Source organism: Cyrtonyx montezumae, unplaced genomic scaffold (assembly GCF_038088225.1).
Source record: "Cyrtonyx montezumae isolate F1298 unplaced genomic scaffold, pur_monq_1.0 scaffold_8, whole genome shotgun sequence".
Lineage (NCBI taxonomy): Eukaryota > Metazoa > Chordata > Aves > Galliformes > Odontophoridae > Cyrtonyx > Cyrtonyx montezumae.
The window spans coordinates 102,293,996-102,314,611 of record NW_027072089.1 but is presented as its reverse complement, the minus strand read 5'-3'; the positions used below and the strand labels follow the sequence as shown (position 1 = coordinate 102,314,611).

Genomic DNA, 20,616 nt, shown 5'->3' with positions numbered 1-20,616 from the left:
TGTAAGGCTTACTTCACTATTTTATGTAATAGATGAAGTCTTGTTTGAAGTAATTATTCAGTGATTATTCAGATTTTGCAGTGACAATGTAGATGAGGAGAGAAAAAAGGTAGGTAGGGAAACTGAAAAGAGGATTAACTGTACGGGAAAGAGGAAACTGAAATGGCTGGCTCTTGGTTCTAAGTTCATCCTTGTGGCTGTGCTATCATCTGGAAAAATTCAAAGCCCTAAGAAGTAAAATAGAACAGGTAGGTTGCAACATTACAAATGCCTAGCAACTCCTCGTATTTCAGACTCATCCTTAAAGTCCAAAAGAGAAAAACGTCACAGACAAAAAGGAAATGAATTATGACTTGATTAAATGGAATGTAAACAGTCATTTGAAGACAAAGAGTGATGGGGTTTGTTGCGTAGTCACACAACATTCCTCCTGGATTTGAAATTCACCAGCCACAGTTCCACCCCCTTTGAAGTCCAGCCTCCCATCCTGGCTGTTCAGCCTGAGCAGGTGCAGGAGCTCCAGGTACTTTTTTCATCTGCTGCCAGGATGGGAGTGATATGGCTGCCCAATCCATCTCGGATTCTGTGTTTTATTTTTCATGTTACCTTCATTCTGCTTCAGCAGGGTACTGCAGAAAGACAACTTAAGTTCGTGGTTGCAGTGAGTAGAATTGTTTTCTATTTAATTGTGGGAAATGCAGGGAATGCTATGGCTGTCAAATCAAACAAAGTGTGCAGTTCTTTTGCTTCTCTTTAGACTTAAAAATACAACTTTCTTTACTCTTACTGAATTTAAAGACTTAAGATAAGAACGCCTCTAGCTATAAGAATTTTCACCTCCTAACCACTAGTTACTTCTTCAGTATAAATAAACCATGTCACTTTGTGGTAGATGCATAGTGCACGGGGGTACAGAGATCTGAAGTCCAGTTTACCTGTTGCAGAATCAGACCTGGCGATTGTGGCCTACCTTCTTTGTGCTTGGAAGCTGAAGCTTTTGATGGTATAAGGTGATTTGAAATCACAAAACAGAAGTTAACATAAAAACTGAAGCATTTGCCACCTCAGAATGACTGAATTGCGATAGTAGTGTACTATGAAACAGAAATGGACATTTTATGTAGAGACTTGAGATGGATGTTGTTGCATTAACTGTAGTTATTTTAAAGACAGACTGTAACTGTATTTTGCTGGCCCATTGCTCTTTTTAAAGCAACTGGACAGTACTTCAGCATCAGTTTCCCCAGTTGCTAATGTAAATGAGAGATTAATTTAATAAAGTATTTTGGATGGTGAAGGTTGCATCACAGCCCTTTTCATTCTAATCATTTGTGGTTTTCTTTTGCAATGAGAAGTATACTGATATAGAATAGTTAGTTTAAAGTGGTATTTTCAACATTAAGTTTCAGGGATTGGGATTTACATATACAAATAGGAATTCTACTTTTAATGTATTCTTCCACCTGTCTGTATTGGCTGGATTATGTAGATGTGCCACTTGGAGAGGAGCCAAAGTGCACCAGAAAAACCAGTTTCTACTCCTGCTCCGCCTTACTGCTGTAGAAGACCCTACAGAAGGCAGGGACTTAACTGTTAATTCCAGTAACGTTCTGTACATAGCAATATCCTTAAATATCTCAATGGTGAGAGGGAGAACTAGCTAGACATCAGACAGTCAGAATACTTTGGAGAATTAACTCTCTGGAGAGAATGAGGCTTTTACTGAATTGCAGCTGTTAGTGTGTGCTAACAAACAATGGTACTGCAAAAAAAGTAGTTACAGAAAAGGCTCGTCATTATGGAGGTAAGATTCACTCTATCCTAAATCAGCTTTCTTGTCACACCTATGCAGCCATCTTCCCAATCTACCTAAAAGAGAGGAAAAAAGAAAGTAAAAAGATAGCACCATATCTATTACTGAAGCAGATTATCAGAACTAATGTTAAAATTTGTATATTTAATTTTAAATGTCTTCCTTTTATCCTTGTCACTTTTCTTTAGACTGACCAAAGTACCTGAAAAGTTACAATAGATTCAGTCTTATTATAGGTATATACCTCAACTCTCAAGCATTTTATCTGTGTGTTCAATAGAATTTTGCCTTCTGAATTTACTGTTTGAATTTACATGCTATTAGAATTACTAGGAGAAACAGAAAAGAGATATTAACAGAAATTGGCCCCAGAACATTTCATTGACACAATGGGATAAAATGACAGTCAGGCTACAGTCAATGTTAAGTCTAAAAGACACCTTTCTGAGTTAATCCAATGGCCATTTTCCAGTTGCATTATCTGTAAGTTGCTACATAGTCACCTGAGAGTATTGTTGGATTGTGAAAATATGTCATAGTGACTTTTAAGAACTTTCTTAGCAGAACTGCACAACACAAAATACATCTGCTAGGGAAGGTGAAACCAGACAAATTCCCTTTTGCTTATTTCCAGATTTGTGCTGAAGGTGAATTGCTCTCTCCTTGTATCTTCCATCTTTGTGCTGATTTTGTGTTTTAATTATTAGCCACAAGTGCTTTGTGGTGCAAAGGTGTAATTCCAGCCAATTTGTCCAAATGCTGTTTTTGTTTTCCTCCTCACATGTAGATATTATCCCTGGCCATAATTCTTATGCACTGAATTTAAGCTAGACATTAAAGAAGGAAATAGGAACTATTTAGGATCATTTGGTATCCAAGCAGAAATGCAATACTGATCTATTGTCTCTCTGTAAAGAAGTTCTGACCTGTAACTTCTACCTCCAGTTAGGCACTTATGTCACCTATCATCTACACAAGGTGTGGTTTTTGAGGTAATGTGATTTCATCATGCTTTGCCTCAGAACAGGATGCATTGACTAAGGATGTTATCTATCTAATCAACACTTTATTTGAAATCTTGACTGAACATGCTCAGTATTTCTGCATCTGTGATGGACTGGTGGCATGACTGGTTCCAAGCATCTCCTGTTTTTCTCCTTATTGCTAGCTGCAATATAAGAAATCTTGTTTCAAGCTCAGTCTGACAATAAAAATGTCTGTATGAGGTTCACTATTACTCAGAGCCACATTATGCACTGTAATCAATGACATTTCTGAATGAAGATGTTTCATACATGTATACATGCCATATTCTCAGCTTACCTCTCCCCTACCTTAGTTTTTCTCCAATACAATCTTTCATCTGGCAATAGGAGCAAATGATGACCAAAGTCTGAGTCATGAGGCCATTTTGATCAGAACTGCTCACCCTCACAATGTTGTAAAGATAGAATGGGAGAACCCAAACATCAAATCAGCTTCAAGCTGCACTAGACCTGAAGCAGAGGGCATTTGGTAACTCTGCATCTCTTGTGTTTGAGAACGGTCTTAATCATATGAAGTGTCATATAAAGATACTGAAATGAACAAATACAGAATGTGTGCTTTCCACTTTTTGTGTTTGTCTTGTGTTGTTCTTTCTTCCTATTTGTTTTCCATCATCTTTTCTCCTTTTACGATGCCTCATTCTTCCTTTGCTCTCATCCTGCCATGTCATATGATCTCTGACACCTCAGGAGGGCAATCTGTAATCCAACAAATTCTGCAGCACACCAATATTTTTAAATTGATTGGAATGATCAATTTCTTTTTAGCAAAATGCAGATGATGAATGTTGAGAAATACATATGGACATCCAGGGCAAGCTTTTTAGGGATTCTTTTTTTCTTAAAAGCATCAAGTAGTCTAACAAATACTTTATCCCAGAAACACAGCTGAAAATTACTGAATGAACTGGCCATTTAGGTTGAGTGGTGGCTGATGAGGTCATTATTACATTTTCAATCGTAAAGGAAGGTCATTTTCAGAAGCAGCAAGCAAGAAAAAAGTTTGAACACAAAAATCAGCTGTCTGAGAAGCGTAGTCTTTCAATTCCTGAGGACAGGATTCCAGTCTTAGCAGTAGTTTCTTGTTACTTCCCACTTAGTGTTAATATCGTATTTACGTGTCACCATACAGTGCAGGTGCAAAAATGCAAACAAGGAAATGAACTTCTCTCTCTTTTGTGTAAACTTAGAGAAACTGTGCTGCTTTTTGAAGAGTTTCCACTCTTTACATTTCTTAATGTTAAAAAGAGAAAAAAAATATTTTTCTACAGATTTCCATCTCCCACATATGCTCACAAAAATCACAGAATCAGAGTTGTAGGGGTTGGAAGGGACCTCAAGAGATCATCAAGTCTGACCCCATGCTGAAGCACGTTCTAGAGACTCCACAGCCTGTGAGCAGTCCATTCCAGTGCTCTGTCACACTTGAAGAGGGTAGAGAAGTAGAAAATGTTCTTCTGCATGTTAGTGCATAAATGCCTATGTACAAGTTTTAGGCCATTGCTCCTTGTCCTATCACTGCACACAACCAAGAAGAGGCCGGCCTGCCTCATCCATTTGCCTCCCACCTTCCTTTAGCTATTTATAAACATGAATAAGATTCCCCCTCAAGTCTTCTTCTCCTCAGATTGAACAGACCCAGGTTATTCAGTCTTTCCTTTTATGGGAGATGCTCCATGACCTTTATCATCTCTGTGGCTCTCCACTGGTTTCCTTCTAGGAGTCTTTTTAGAACTGAGGAGCCTAGAACTGGGCACAGTAGTCTATATGTGGCAGGATCAGGGCAGAGTAGAGGGGGAGGATCATCTCTGACCTGCTTGGCCACTCTGTTTTTAATGCATCCCAGGATATCATTGTCCTTCTTGACCACCGGGGCACATTGCTGGCTCATGGCCAACCTGCTGTCCACCAGGACACCCAGGTCTTTCTCCTTATACCATATATTCTGATCTTGATGTTTTTGCCTTCTCATCTCTGACCACATATAATGTTACTTTGTTCTGGCATATTGAAAGTTTTAAGGTGTTGACTGTTGTAACAGTGAAATATACACAGCAGGTTGTGTTGCATATTAAGTGTAACACACCAAAGACTAGTATTTCAAATCTAACACATTTTTAAACTAATGAAAAAGGCTTACTTCTTGGCCAGGTTTTGATCTGTTACTATGTATTACCTAAAAATAGTCACCTAATCATGTCAATTTGAATAACTATCAATTACTTATAAAAATGCTTTTCTGTGAAGTTGGGTAATTTAAGAAGAAACTATGCAGCTACGTTTTAATTGGAAATTTAACCTTCATTCTTTACAGATATATCAGGTTGTTCAGAAAAGCTAATTAATCCTACATAGGAATGTAATATGCCAGCATGTCAAAACACTAAAGAAATAAGCGCTGACAGAAATGTCCTCCTCACTCATTTCTCACGTCTCCAATCAGACACTGTACCTCTTTGCCTATTCTGCTGTTTGCTATAAGTGTAGTGAGAAATGATTACAGAAAGTTAACTGAGATTCTAGACTAGTAAAAAAAAAGCATATACAGAATTAAAAATTGCATACACTGATAAAAATAAAATATGTAAGAATATTTCATGAGCTATTTTGCTATACTTGAATTCAGAATTATCTTTTTTTTAAATTCTGTGTTTCAATATTAATCAAATATTTTGATGATGTTAGTAGAAAAGACTCCTTGATTTACTGAATAATATTTCTTTCAGGTTGACAACATTTTCAGTGAAGTTCAACTAGCAAATACTAAAAAAAAAAATAAACAGGTTTCTTTATGGCTCCAATGGCTTCTAATACTCCAGCAAATCTTGCTGCCTACAGTAGAGAACTTGAACACAGGAAGAAATCCAATTATATATTCTTTTAAAGGATAGTATACCCTAATTCTGAAGTACCTGCTCAAGCTGTTTTGTGCAAGTTGGTACAAAAGGCTGCTAAAAAGGGTTGCAATTAAAACATTAAACCATACTACTTTAGTTTATTTTGAAAAAACATAATGTATACCACTCCAGTGGGTGTGGCAAAAAAAAATTAATCTCTCTAATGTTTGAGAAGAATGACGTGACTCAGATATGCAATGGGGAGTACTGAATATTTAACGGGGAGTATTGGAACCCTGGAACCCTTTAAGTTTGTATTCCAGTGTTTCCTTCCATGTGAAATCTTTGTGGAGCTCATTTTTTAAGTCTGTACATGGCATAGGGAGAGTAGGTCAGACATTTTCAGAACTATTTAATCTAGAGTTGGTACTTTCTTTCTATACTGGAATAAAGATACCAAAAGGCTCACTTAAAAATTTCTTGAGGTACAAATCACATGACTGTAAATATCACACATATTCACCGTGCTTGCGCGTCCAGCATAGCAAAGCAACCAAACTCTTTGCTGTCACTGAAGTTGACAGAAAAAAAATCTAGATACTTTCTTAAAGATTCTCATAAATACATGAAAAAAATAGCAATAAATACTACGTAAACTAACTGTGTAATTGATAAACGTTTCCTTCTTTATATAGTGCTATGAGCATGAAATTAAACATGAGACAGTGAACCTGGAAGGTATTACTACAAAAAAAAAGTAGTCACCAAATAAAATTTCAAGTGTGTGTGCCAAAGTAATTAAATCATCATATAAACACATCAGGAACTGCTTTTAAATTTGGAGTGACCAAGTGTCCAAAATTCAATCTAATTTCTTGTGTAAGTGCTTAGCTACGGATATAATCTGGGTATTAGCATTTTGGCTGATTAAATTTCGAAGTCCTAAATGAAAGAATAATCAGAATCATGAAATAATGACCACTAAACTCCCACATAGAGTACCTATTTTCCTACGTGAAGAATGTACACCAATCTTGTTTGACTAGGTTGCTGCTTACTTTCTAATATCTGTATTTGAAAACTGGCACTGGAAGTAAAATTGTATGATTGTCCTCTAGGCAGGGAAGAGTGGAATGCTAGCAGTGATTAACATGATTTGTTAACATGAATTTCATTAGGTTTTCCGACATGGTGACCGATCACCTGTTATAAACTTTCCAACTGATTTACACAAGGAAAGTGAATGGCCCCAAGGATTTGGACAACTTACCAAGGTATGTTAATTTTATTAGTAGCACTTACATATGCTATGAAAATAGAAAGTGGTTAGATTTTGATGTGTATCCTGCAAACATAAGCAAATTCCAAATACTGATAGTCACTATGAGCAATACCAAATAATTCATGAATTCAAAAATTTGTGGAACATTATTCATCCAGCTTCTGTTTCAATGAAGTCTTTTTCATTAGAGCTATATAAATGCCTTCTTATAAGGAACAGCTTCCTCATAGTGTGTCTGCCTTCAAGCAACTGACAGGTTTAAATTTATCCATGTTCTAATATTGCTGAAGTTCTAATGACCATTTGACACCTGGATCTATAGCAGGATAAATTATTAATTATTATTAATAATTTAATTAATTATTTGTGCACACCAGGTCAAGTGATGAATCCAGATTTCTTAAGTTTACTAGGAAACACCTACTCACAAAAAAAAAAAAAAAAAAAAAAAAGTCCTGCATGAGAAAGCTGCTTCTGGGGACAGTGTGTCTTCTAATGAGGCTGTTTGCAGCCCAGAACTTCAGTAGGATATGCTCAACCTACTTTAACTCATTAGCTGTATTTGGAATATGGAAATCTGGAGCAAAGAGAGGCCAATGCATACTGTAGCAATATGTCATCATGATGCAAAAGCATGAATCAGAGATAATTAAGCATTTATTATTTGAAGGGAGGCTTGAAAGTTCAATAAAATTCAGGCAGTCAGAGAACGTGTTATGATTTCCCTGCAAGTAGCTTATAAAAAAAATTAATTTTAAAAAGTTAGTGTTTTGTCATAGATTTCTGGGGGAGCTTTTTTCTGTTTTATACTCTTTTTATCAACAATAGTAAGAATGTACTTCACTGGCAGATAAAAGTTAAAGTTCTGCTTAGAGCATTTTAAATGAATAATAGAAAAGACAAGGTGCAGTGTAAGACAACCACACTTGTACCAAGCTGAAGTTGGGAAACAATTATTAGAGATACGTAATGTAAGCCAGGTTGATCAAATAGCATAGCAATGATAATAATGAATACATGGTTATCAATCTTCCTTTTTCAGATGTCACTAACAGATATATTCTTTATAGTGTTGATTATTAATAATTCCAGAAGCATTTACAGTGCTGCACTACTGTGGAAACAGTACTTCGTATAGAATTGGGCTCACTGCCTTTTCCACAATAATGTTGGAATCTTAAAATCTCAGAATGTATCATTTTTTTTCATAGATATAAATGAGCATTTTAGTTAAAAATTCTTTCATCACCTACAAAATATACCATGTTATACAATTAGTTAACAACAATGTAAAACGAAATTGATGAAGACAAAAAAAGAAAACATATTTAACAAAAAGAAACATATTTAACATTCTCCTGTCACATTAAACTAATTATCTTCTGTATGCTTGCCTCACAGACTGGAATGCGGCAACTCTTTGAGCTTGGTCTGTACATGAGGAAAAGATATTCCAACTTTTTGAACAGCACATACAACCGGAAAGAGGTATAAAACAGAGCTGTCTGTAGGATTGTTCTCTGGCATAGCACAACTTCGGATTTTATATAAAAAGGACATCATCATATTCATGTCATTAATGCAAACATCCAAGTAACAGAAGAACTCATTTGAAAGTCAGACTTTTATGACAAGGTGAAAACATGCAGTCAAGACTTTAACTTTATGCTCCTGCATTAAGTTTGGGTCTTCCACTGCTCAGTTTTCCAGGACTGAACAGCTCCATGCCATCTAACGAATTGGATTTATCCATAGTGACCTAGAATTTTTCTACTCCATTTAAAGATGAATATATAGCTACTAACGTGATGTGCCATGTTCACACGTCTTCCTGTGAACAAGTATCACAGTTGTTAGAATGTGCTTATCACATGGCACAGACCCATGGGAAAGACAGCACCACTATTTTGGTCAATGTCTGAGGGATGCAATAATGAGAAAGTATAAAAGACTATAAAAGATATGGCTTTGCCATGCTTCAAAAAGAAATTTTATTATCCACTATGATGAAAAGTGTCTTCATCCTTGAGGTACAGTAGATGGATCGTATCAATGTAACCCTGAACCTCAGAAAACGGAAAGCTTTACTCTTTTAAAACATGTTTTCTTGTTCTTTTTAGTTCATTTTGAAGGTTAGATTCCAAAGTGAAAGATGCACTGGCAATTTCATTTATGCAAATGTAGTAGAGCCCTAGAAAGCTGTGTTACGGTTTCAGTTGCTCTGATGCTATGCAAAAACAGAACCAAATACGTGAAGCCAGGCTTGATGAGTTAAGTTTCCTTCTTTTTTTTTAGTTTTTACCGTTGCCATTTATTTACTAACTGTTTGCTGTTCTATCCTCAGTTCTATGTCCAAAGTACAGATTATGACCGCACCATTATGAGTGCCCAGTCATACCTTTCTGGCCTCTTTCCACCAACTGGCAGTCAAATTTGGAACCCTGAGCTTCTTTGGCAACCCATTCCTGTTCATGTTGTAACAAAATCAACAGATCGGGTGAGTACTGTCTGGACACTTCCTATAACACCTTAGGCTTTCCCAGAATTTATTTATTTATTTATTTGAAGACTATAAGAAATATTTTATGTTCTCTTTGAGTTCAACCTAACAGAAATCATAAACCATAGCTACTGGCTAACAAGCATAACGTAAGTGTAATAGTTGCATTAAAGTCTTCACTCTGAAGTTGCAGAATACCTGATTTGTCAACCATTTTCTTCAAGGAGCAGCTCTAATATTTCTCCTGAAAAGAACATTTTTGGACAGTATTGCAAGGAAGTTGTCCTAAAACAGTATAGAGAGCAAACGCTTTTCTGAGTATCAGTCAGCTAGATGAATTTCTCTTCCTTAGCAAGTTGATTCTTCATTTCTTTAAGGAATGGGATTTATATCAGCCACTGTAATGACCTCTCAATTGTTACTTTCCTGGTCTGGTAGCAGTTAGGCACTCTTAATTACAGACAAGGGCCCTTTTATGCTATACAAACACTTAATGAACTAGCATTTCACTTATAGTTTGTAGTAAGAGCAGTCCCACCTGAATGATTGGTCTTGTAGAAGTTTTGCTACAAACAGCTCTTCCTGGCTGACTCAGGTTTATATTTTAGTGTCACCGGCACCTGTGACAAGGACTGTGTAAGGAAAATAAAGCTATTAAATCTAATTGCAGCAAGGTTAATTTTGTTCTGCCTTTGAGGACAGAAGCTGACTTTAAGGAAATGTGTTCAAAAACCTTATTAAATACTTGCCTGTCCAGTCACCAGCATCAGAGGACAGACTCTTTCAGTAGTTTTGGCCACATCTGTCTTCACATTGGCATACATCTATTTTATAAAGCTCTACTTGAAAGTAGCTACAATGAGAAGGGGTTTCCAGAAAATTCATTGGCCACAATACAGTTCAGCTTGAAACTTGCCTAAGTTCCTAAACAAAAAAGAATACTGTCACTGTTATTTAAGTGAAGACTACTAGGGGAAGCTCTCTCACCACAGCATCAGAATGGCCAGAGTCTTATGCAAATAAAATCTCAGTTCTTAGAGATATATAGGGACATCACAATGCAGTGTCATGATCTGTTTGGAGAGTGTATGCTCTTCTGCAAGAAGGTCTGGTACCCCCTCACTTCTGAGGCTGTGTGTGTGATAAAACCTCTCTGATTCAATTCAAAATTCTTGTTAACTATGCAAACCACCTGGAAAAAAAAGCACTGCTGCCAAGCCAGACGGATGTTTGACAGTGTTTTCAAGCCTCGAGCAGCACAAAATGTGAAACTGAGACCAAGCAAAATCATGCAAAAAAGAAAAAAACAACAAACTAATCACAGTTTATTTTTCAGCCACTGAGTTCTATCAAGACCTGACAGGCAACAGCACTGAGCTCTGCTTAATGAGGCCAAAAGGAGTGGCTTAATTAATAAGACCTAGAGGGCGATAATTAAGCCATACAGCAAGAGAAACATTTGTTATTGTGTAATTCAACAACATTCCCCAGCTTCATTTTTTCAGCTTTGAGCCTTCAACCTCCAGTGCGCTGTTGTTACAGAGAAAATGCCCCCATGGAAATGTGCCTAAATGATAGCGCGATACTGACAGTTGGTGGCTGCTGCAAAGCCTCATGTTTATAAAATGAAAGGAGAAGCCCTCTATGTGCTATTGTTCATCAATTGGCAGAGCAGACCTTCTTCCTCTTTTTAGTCATGCATGGACAACAGATATTCAAATTTAATGGCTTTTACTAAGAGCCTATACATAGAGAATTTTTCCACTGTATGTTAAATCAGTTCCATTATACAGTTTGTGTGGTTGCAAAATAATCTTAACTGCAGGGTCAAAAATGCTCTAGTGATGTGGCATAAACTGCTGAATCAGCACAAATTTATTTTGCTCACTATCATTTTTTGCTGGCAGGCTTTATTAGGCATCATTTGGATAAGGTATCATCTGTGCTTTTGCAACTGGCACAAAGTATATATTTGTCAGCACACAGTTCAGTGGGCATATATTATATAATATAAATATGATATAATATATATAATTATATATATATTATATAGTATATTATATATATTTGTATATATATATATATAATATATATATCAGTGGATGTGTATTTCTACATGGTTCAGATCAAATATGTACTATTAGGTAACCTCATAATTCATAGATTTGGGTTTATTAAATATGAAACAATGCCCCCAAACAAGAACAGAGTCATTAGATTATGTTTTTTGATATTTCAGGAGCATAACTTATTTGTCAGTCATATTTCAAGTTCTGTCCATTTAGTAACTACTTAGAATGCTTACTACAATACAGTACTTATCTCCAGAATGCTGAAAGCAGCATGTGTAGACCAAGAGATAATTCAGAATAAAGCCCTAGGTACAGTCAAGCAGCATCTACTGGGATTCAGAAATTAAGAGAGAAATGCTAGGATTTTTAAAATTCTTGATTATGGACTCTGATCTGTTTCGAAAAGCAATCCCCTGACACACATGCATAACTGCTTCCTGTCAAAATTGGTTAAATCGATGGAAATCCAGCAATCATGGCCACAAGTACCCACTGAAAAGTCAAGTTACTACAGTCCATTTCCTCTGTTCAAGAATTCATGAACAAGGCACCCAAACTGTTGCTGTAGCAGGGCCTTGATCTTATATCACAAATATTACATCAGGAGTCTCAGCAACAGAGGAACTAGAGGTGTGTTCTTTAGATCTAAAATGATTTTAAGTTTTGCTTCTCTTGTTTCAGAAGCTGCATTTTCCTCTGCGTGACTGTTCCCGTTTCGATCAACTTCAGAAAGAAACCCAAACATCAAATGAATTTCAAAGTAGAATACAACCATACATGGTAAGACAAAATGAAGAGGACATGAATCATAAGTGAAAGGAAAGGTACTAAGAAGTTAGGATTTATAGTATTGTGTTATTTCCATCTGCAAAAAAGTCCTGAGAGCTCTCTTCAAATTAGAAATAAAGACCAATGCCATAAAAAATGTTGCATATACACAGGCATTTCTCACAGATTTTACAAGTATTTAAACCTTTAACATCTGAATTTAACATTAATTTTCTAAGAGTATTTGGTACTGCATATAGCTAAAGTTCAGTGATTTGAGGGGAGAAAGAATTTCTGGATGCAGCCATTTCCAGTTACACAGGCAAGGTATCGATTCTAAAAATCGGATACATCACCTGAAACTTAGGAAAGTTTAGGCTTTACTGCTGTGACTTTTTGAAACTGGTGCTGCAACAGATGCTCCTGTGAGGTTAGACTGAGAGAGATGAGGTTCTTCAGCCTTGAGAAGAAAAGGCTCCAAGGAGGAAGGATGGGAGGGACTCTCATCAGAGAGTGCAGTAATATGAGAAGGGGTAATGACTTTAAACAGAAAATTTAGATTAGACATTAGGAAGACATTCTTTGCTATGAGGGTGATGAGGCACTGAAACAGGCTGCCTAGAGAAGCTGTGGTTATCCCATCCCTGGAAGAGTTCAAGACCAAGTTGGATGGGGCTTTGAGCAACCTGGTCTAGTGAGAGTGTCTGCCTGTAGGGAGTGGAACTAGCTGGTCCTTAAGATCCTTTCCAGACAAAAACATTCTATGAATTTCATTCTATGAAAATTTTCTATTCTCCCATCATCCTTTTTATCTTCCTTTATCTTAAGTGCCACCTTCTTCTTTACCCCTGAAGGCTTGAGGAGATGGAGGTAGCCTCCTGAAACAGTCAGAAGAACAGAAGAAGGTAGCAGCAAGAATATCAGACATCCATAATAAAGCTGTGCAAAAAATCAGTGTCTGAAATAGAAATCAACACCTCAAAATCGTTAAAAAACAAGAACTTTAACCAAAATCTTCCTTTATAAGGAAGGAATGTGTGTAAAATTAAACATCTGTGTGTTGTCAGGTTGGATGATAGTGAATCTGTATCCATATATTTTCTGTATATGTGGAGTATTTGTGGTGTACTCTTCATCCTTTTTTTCCCCAGGATTTTTTACAAACAATGGCAGTTAACACAGGACTTGAACTAAACCATCTTAAAACACTGGACAATTTCCAGCTCTGGAATACATATGATACACTGTACTGTGAGGTAATAGTAGTAATAAAGATCATGGGAATAAAATAACTCAAAGATACATTTTAGTTAAAAGTAAATGTCGTTCCATAGAAATGAGTTGCCCTCTCTCCTGAATTCACTTAATTTTTTTAACTTTGAATCTAAATCCTAGATTAATGTAATGGTAAAAGATGCCCCAGGAGCATGGCATATAGCTTTCAAAACTGTTGTCTTCATTTGATTTTTACCATAAGGAACTGGTATCAAAATCTACTCCCTTTATTCCCTTTTTTTTTTCCTTTCTAATATGTTGCTGCATATATATGTGTATATATTTTGAGCATGCTGTCTGGGTTATATTGATTTTTAAAGGAAAATGATTTTTTTTGTTTTAATCTATTAAAAGTCAGATAACAAAATACGTGCATATTGAAAATAATAGGTAAAAATATGTTCCATAAAATAGAAAACTGATTGCTCCAGTGAACAGAGTCAGACTAGTCCCAAGCATGAGATAATTCTGTACAATCACTTTTAGGTGACAAGAGTGACAATTGTAAATGACCAGTAATATGGTAGAACAACTGCATGGAAAAAGGCTAGATTATACCCTGAAGCTAGATTATACCCTGAGGGCCCACTATGAGAGGACAGGAAGAGGGTAAGATATGAGTCTGCAATTCTTCACACTAACAAAATAAAAAAGTAGTTCTGTTACAGAAGTAATGCATGGCGGCGCCTTACGAGACGTTACCTAAACACAGATGATTCCCCTCCTCCTGTTCATCCACTTAAGGTCAATCCCCATTTCCACAGAGGGTATTTCATGGAATGCTGATGAGTAAAACCACAATGGACAAAGATTTGCAGGACAGCTTAAGAGAGTCCAAATGTAGTAGTGTGAGGCTGGGCAATAGAAAGATGGGAATATAATAAAAACATTGTTTTCCTTTATCACTAGAGTATTCACAATTACTCTCTACCTGTATGGGCCACCAAAGATGCAGTGGACAAGATGGAAAAACTGGCAGAATTGGCCTTATTATCATTATTTGGAGTTTATAAAACAGAAGAGAAATCACGATTACAAGGAGGTAAATAAAAAATGCTTTGCTCCCAGAAAGGATGAGACAATGCCTGTAACAACACAGAACATCCTGTCACCTTATGAAAAATTATCACTCACAACATTAGTTTGTAATTATAGACACTAGATGCCACATTAAATATGAAAATATGTCATGAATATGGGGATTTGCATAGGATAGGCATTGAGAAAAAGGTATAAACAAATCTGTCTTTGGTTATCCTACGTAGACTTTAGGAAATCAAAATTTTCAGAAAAACAAGGAAAAAAACCCAAGACTTTGTTGGTATAATCTTTACTTTTCTGATATTAGTTTAAATTAAGTGTAAGTTCTCTTTCTCCAATATTTATTCTAGATGTTTCTTGATCTTTTTTTTTTTTTCCTTTGATGTACTGTTTTTATGTTGTGCCAGAACCTTAGCAACACACTGATAGCTCTCTCAAAACCCGATGTAAAGCTGCTTCAAAACAGCCTGATCAGAGTGGAAGATGGGAGATTCAAGTATTATACTAGAAGAACTAAGACTCCTGTTTTGCTTCAAAATTGGGGTGCACAGGCTACACACATTCTGACTATACAGCAGCACAAAACACAGGCACTCAGTGTGTGATTCACAGGTGTCCACGAGCAGGAATACTCAACAAGTGAGTTTGAGTATCCACAGCCTGGACTGTTTGGGGCTATGCTTCGTAATGCACCTACCCTACAGTCTAGACCTAGTTAAAGATTAGCAACTTTGTATACATAATTACACACTCAGACATGCACTGAAGTTCACTAGCTGGTAGCTATATGAATCCATAACATGAAGTCAGAACTTTTTAGAGTTCATGTGCTTTTCCTTTATGATGGTATAACTAGTACTGCAATGAATTTCATCTACCTTTGTTCTACTGGCTTTGGAGTATCTCTTGGTTTGGACAAGGACTACAAAGAGCTTTGATAAAATCAAGAATTGATACTGAGTGACTTCTGGGAAGTAAACAATTAAAAATATTTCTTCAGCATCTAGACAGGAAGTGGCTAGGGCAGCTGTCATTGCAACACTCTAAAGAGACAAAAAGCAATGGAGATCTCAGCAGATCAAAACTGGAAGTGTCACCAGCCATAACTGAGGATAATTCTAGCTGATTTCTGTAAATCCAGTCACTTCAGTTGGCCTGGATGATAAATGATACACTTAACTTTCCTTTGCACTATATTCTCTGTAGTTGTGAACTTGGGATGAGATTATGAGGTCTGAATAGAAGTGTTCTTTTCAACACTCAAAACTCTTCATCTTTTTTGGTTTGGAAATGTTGTATCTTCATTTTCTTCTTCCTTTCTCACCCATCTTTTTAAGGTGTCCTTGTGAATATTATTTTAAATAGCATTAAGCAAGCCACCAATACTTCAAAAGAAAGAAAAATGGAGGTCTACTCTGCAGTAAGTATCTTCATTTTTTTATAAATATTTCTATGATTTCAATAGTAAAAAGCTCTGAAAGAGAATAATCAGTCTTCATGTAAGTTAAATGAGTAAATATACAGTTCAGTTACACAGTCCAATTCAGCTAATAAGCTGAACCCATGGCAGTATCAGAATACAGCAAGGCTCACAACTGTTTTAATCAAATTGTACATGATAAAGATATCTGTGTAGTATATTATTTTTTTTCTGCAACTTCTGTTGCAGTTTTCTTAAGTTGCATCTTTCGTTAAGTACTCCCTACCCAGAGATGCTGGTACACAGCAGAACACCAGCTGTGCTTCCAAACATTTCCTCTTCTTAGAAAGGGAAAGTACAGCTGAATATTTTTTCTTTTTATTTTTTTTAATTCCACTTCATTTTGTTTTAGAGGACAAAAGGGGCCATTTGGGTCAGATAAAGATCCACTTAGCTAATACATTTTCCTGTCTCTGTCAGTGGGCAGCGGCAGGGAAGAATGTAGGAATAATACCAGCATGGGGTGATGCTTTCCCTGATCCAACCTCTCAACAAACTGTGGCTTATGGACTTCCTGAGTCAGAATCTTTGTCTCTGCTCTTAATAACTCTTAACAGACATTTTTCCATCGATGTATCTAATTGCTTTTAAAATTCATTTTGCCTTTGGCACCTCCAACACCCTGTGGCAATAACTTCTAAACTTGTGTTAAAAGAAAAAAAAGTACTTTGATATTTATTTATTTTTTAAAACTTAATATTGATTTAACTCCCTCCTACAATTTCTATTGTGGGTAAAAGAGAACAGACATTCTTTATTCACTTTTCCTGGTTCACTTACAAATGTACTATTTTCTGTCCCATTTCTTCCACTTTTCCTTTCCCTAACCATTTGCCAATATTTAATCTTTCCTCATTTAGGAGATACACAACACTGTAATATTTTCTGGCTGCCTTTTCTGTGCATTTTCTAGATCTACTACACTCTTTTTGAGAAGGAAGTACAATAAGTGCATCCAGAATTTTCACTGCTGCTTTAAAGCCTTGAGATCATATATACCCTTATTTTTGAAACTGATCATTCTAAAAAGTTCAAGATATTGCATAATAATTAAAATCCAGAAGTTATAATATAGGGAAGAGGGGCTGTAATATAGAGAAGAGGTTATGGGGAGAGGAGACTGCAAGTGGATGATTGATTTTAACTGATCATGTCAAAAATAGAAGCCAAACTGAGATTTTATTGTGCAAATCAAAGTAGAAAAAACAGCAGTTTAAAAAGTTCTGAGTGTATATAGGGATGAAGGGAAACAATCTTAATATGCAACTATTTTGTATAGTATCTTTAAAAGGACATAGATTTTAACATGAAATGCCATGAGGTATAATACCTTGTACAACCTTAATCTGTTCTTGGAACCAAAAATCATTCCTGAATGAAGGGATAGCAAAATGCCCTGAAAAACTTCTCAGACCAGATCATGCTTTCATTCATTATTTCTTCTATAGAAAGCATTGTCAGAAGATGTAATATACATATTGCAGTAACTCTCTGGAAATGCTCACTGCTGTCTGAAGTAATTGCTAACATTTTGCCTGACAATGAATACTCTGAATATATTCTTCTAGTCAAATTCACACAGGTTTTATTTTATATTTATTTTTCTATCACCTCTTCGGTCTCCTCATTATTCTCTGTAAATGGTAGTGATTTTACTGAATTTCAATAATGGATTTATTTTCTTTTTTCCCAATAGCATGACACCACAATTGGGGCAATCCAGATTGCTCTCAATATTTTCAATGGAAAACTGCCACCATATGCTGCTTGCCAGTTTTTTGAACTCTACCAAGAAAGCAATGGGCAAGTACCTTCTTATCTATGGAAGAATAAGGATTGCTTGGAAGTTGATTCCCTCTTCCCCGCAAACCATTTTGCTGTCAAATATTCTGAGGGGGGTACAAATTTGTTTTAAACTGATATTTCACTGAGTAGCCAAAACAGGCACAAAGTTAAAAACAGGAAAAAATGCATTTGTTGGATATGCATGTATCTGTGCTTTGAGAGACCAGAAGAAAACAGTCCTTACCAACTGGAAGTAAGTGGTAAATCAAACTTACCTGTTTCTTCAAACAGTAGCAACATCTCCCAGATATCTCATAAATCCCGAGTAAACCAGAGGGTTTAGAAGAGCCAAAAGGCTTCAGAAGGACCTTTTGATCTGACTGGTGGTGTGTGGTAACTGTCCTTGCCAAACTGTTGTTCACATGTCTTTCAGAAAACCTCCATTCTTGAAGAATGGGTTCTAGAGTAGGACACTAGAACTTGTTTGCAACATTCTGCCTGTCAGAAATGTTTTATTTAAGAACATGTTTTAAAAAATCTTTTCAATTTCATTTATCAGGCGGTATAGCATTGAAATGCATTATCGGAATGACTCGTCAGTGGATCCTTACCTACTCACTCTGCCAGGATGCACCTCTTCTTGTCCACTTGAGAAGTTTGCTGAATTAGTTTCTCCTATAATTACAGAAAATTGGTCAAAAGAATGCGGGAATAAAGACAAAATGAAAGGTAGTGTAACAGCAATGTATTTTCTATATAAGATATAGAAGCACAAGTTGTATCAATGGCCACAAATCTGTACCTTTCACAGATAGGTTGATCTCCCTTTAACGTGGAGATAAAGAAAGCAGATTAATTACATTTATCTAAGAATGTAAAGGATAGACTTGTTGAACACTGTGCTATTATTAGCACATTTACATATGAAGCTACCTAACAACATGGCCCAAAGTAGAGCTCCCATTGCTGCTAATATACAACAGAAATACAAGTCACATAGGTGCTATGCAAGGAGTCCTGTGTATGTTGGATTCATCAGAGCTTCTGTAGATGCAAAATATAAACAGCTTGCACATGCACAATAAGATTTATACATCTGAATTTCTGGCACACACGCTACCATACCTTAGTCTTCACTGTATACATCCAGTGCAGTTAATCTATGCAGACAGAGCAGCTATTTTGCTCGAATTACCAACAGCTGACAGCTGATAACCTTTGCCAAATTCCTTTCTTCCTTCTTGAATGTTATTTTCAGAAGGGCAAGGCACCAACTGCCACTTTCCATTAGTCATAGTATATTTCTCCCTTCCTGCATATATTCAGTGTTTTGCTGATGCCTGATGAAACTCATGGTTTGTATTTACTACACATGAGATGCTGCTCTTGTCCTGTGAAAGCCTAGAAATAAATGTGGCCATTCTCAGGAAACTGTGTATGTGTTTTCAGAATTAAAGTGTATGTTTTCATACTTATATTAGAAGTAATGTAGACCTCAGATCTTGATACAAATATGAAAAATCCAACTATGAAAATATTTCCATTGTACATACTTCTCATTAGACTGTTATCTCTGTGTCTAAGATGACATACTTGTATGTCTTTCCTTAACACTCTTCTCCTTTATTATTTTTTTCTCTACAGATATCTACATTGGATTTGATGTTGCTGTTGGCTTGTTGTTCATTTTTAACCTTGTACTACTCTATCTCCTTTATCACTATGGACGCTGCAGGCACAGAAACAATTACCAAGACATTTAAAAGAGATGTGAAGAAACAAAAGAGAGCAGCTAGACATCAGGCGATTCTTTATATTGCTCTGGCTTGTATCCATCAGTTTACTCTGGCCAAACATTTCTCCAAAGCATACTCAACAAACTAGAAGAGCTGAGGTACCAATGGCCTCACTCCTAAAAGACTGAATATCTCCAGTGAGAAACACTGTAGAAAATTATTATTAAGAATATACATTGGTAGGAAGAAGGAATTACTTCAGTTTCTACCTTTAGGTTTTCCACTACTACTAAATGTTATTAAGACATTCACTGAGGTGAAGGAGAACTATTGCTTATGAAAGTTTTTCATTTTTTTGTGTGGGGAGAATTGCCCTCTACTTCTCCCTTATCCTGCTCAAGGAGTCTTTTTTCAAAAATCACAAACTATAATATTTTTCTTGCTTCTTATAAACAACTATTTTGATTATTTTGATGATGCACAGGAAAATGTTTTCAGTGAACAGAAGCTGCAATTACTGTGTGAAAAATACTCATACCAGCACTTGGACATTCTGTTTCTTGCATTTATTCATGCAAATCCATACATGGGTTTTAGGCTTGGCCTCCAGCTAATAAAAACCTGCTGCCTGTTTGTAAAGGGGCTATACTACTACAGTTCTCAGATAAATTTTTAGAAATCTGGGGGGACTGTCACAAAAACAAGCATCAGGCAAGAAGCTCAGTGCAACAGGATCTTTGTCAGTGTCCACAAATTTACTAATGGAGATAAAGAAAATACATTTAAATCTGTTTTCTGTGGCAACATTCCCTCCCTATTTTTCTGAGCTTCCATTAATGGATAATGCTTTGCCCTACATCTTTTCTTTGATGCATTTGTATCCTGTCCTGCTTCAGGATACTGATATAATCTTAGTTCTTTCAGCCATGCTTCCTCCAGCTATCGCTTTTCTCATATTTTAATTTACAATAACTCATTGTT

At 36.2% G+C, this 20,616-nt stretch overlaps 1 protein-coding gene across 1 annotated transcript; it reads left to right on the top strand.

The window, feature by feature from the left end:
* The first annotated feature begins 547 nt into the window (after positions 1-547).
* On the top strand, positions 548-19,852 carry LOC136059468 (prostatic acid phosphatase-like). The gene is made up of 11 exons (XM_065753673.1): positions 548-661; positions 6,875-6,970; positions 8,380-8,466; positions 9,323-9,475; positions 12,232-12,330; positions 13,470-13,574; positions 14,503-14,635; positions 15,972-16,054; positions 17,811-17,917; positions 18,459-18,628; positions 19,544-19,852. The coding sequence occupies exons 1-11, from the start codon at positions 548-550 to the stop codon at positions 19,660-19,662; spliced, it is 1,266 nt and encodes a 421-aa protein (XP_065609745.1). The 3' UTR covers positions 19,663-19,852.
* Positions 19,853-20,616: the final 764 nt, after the last annotated feature.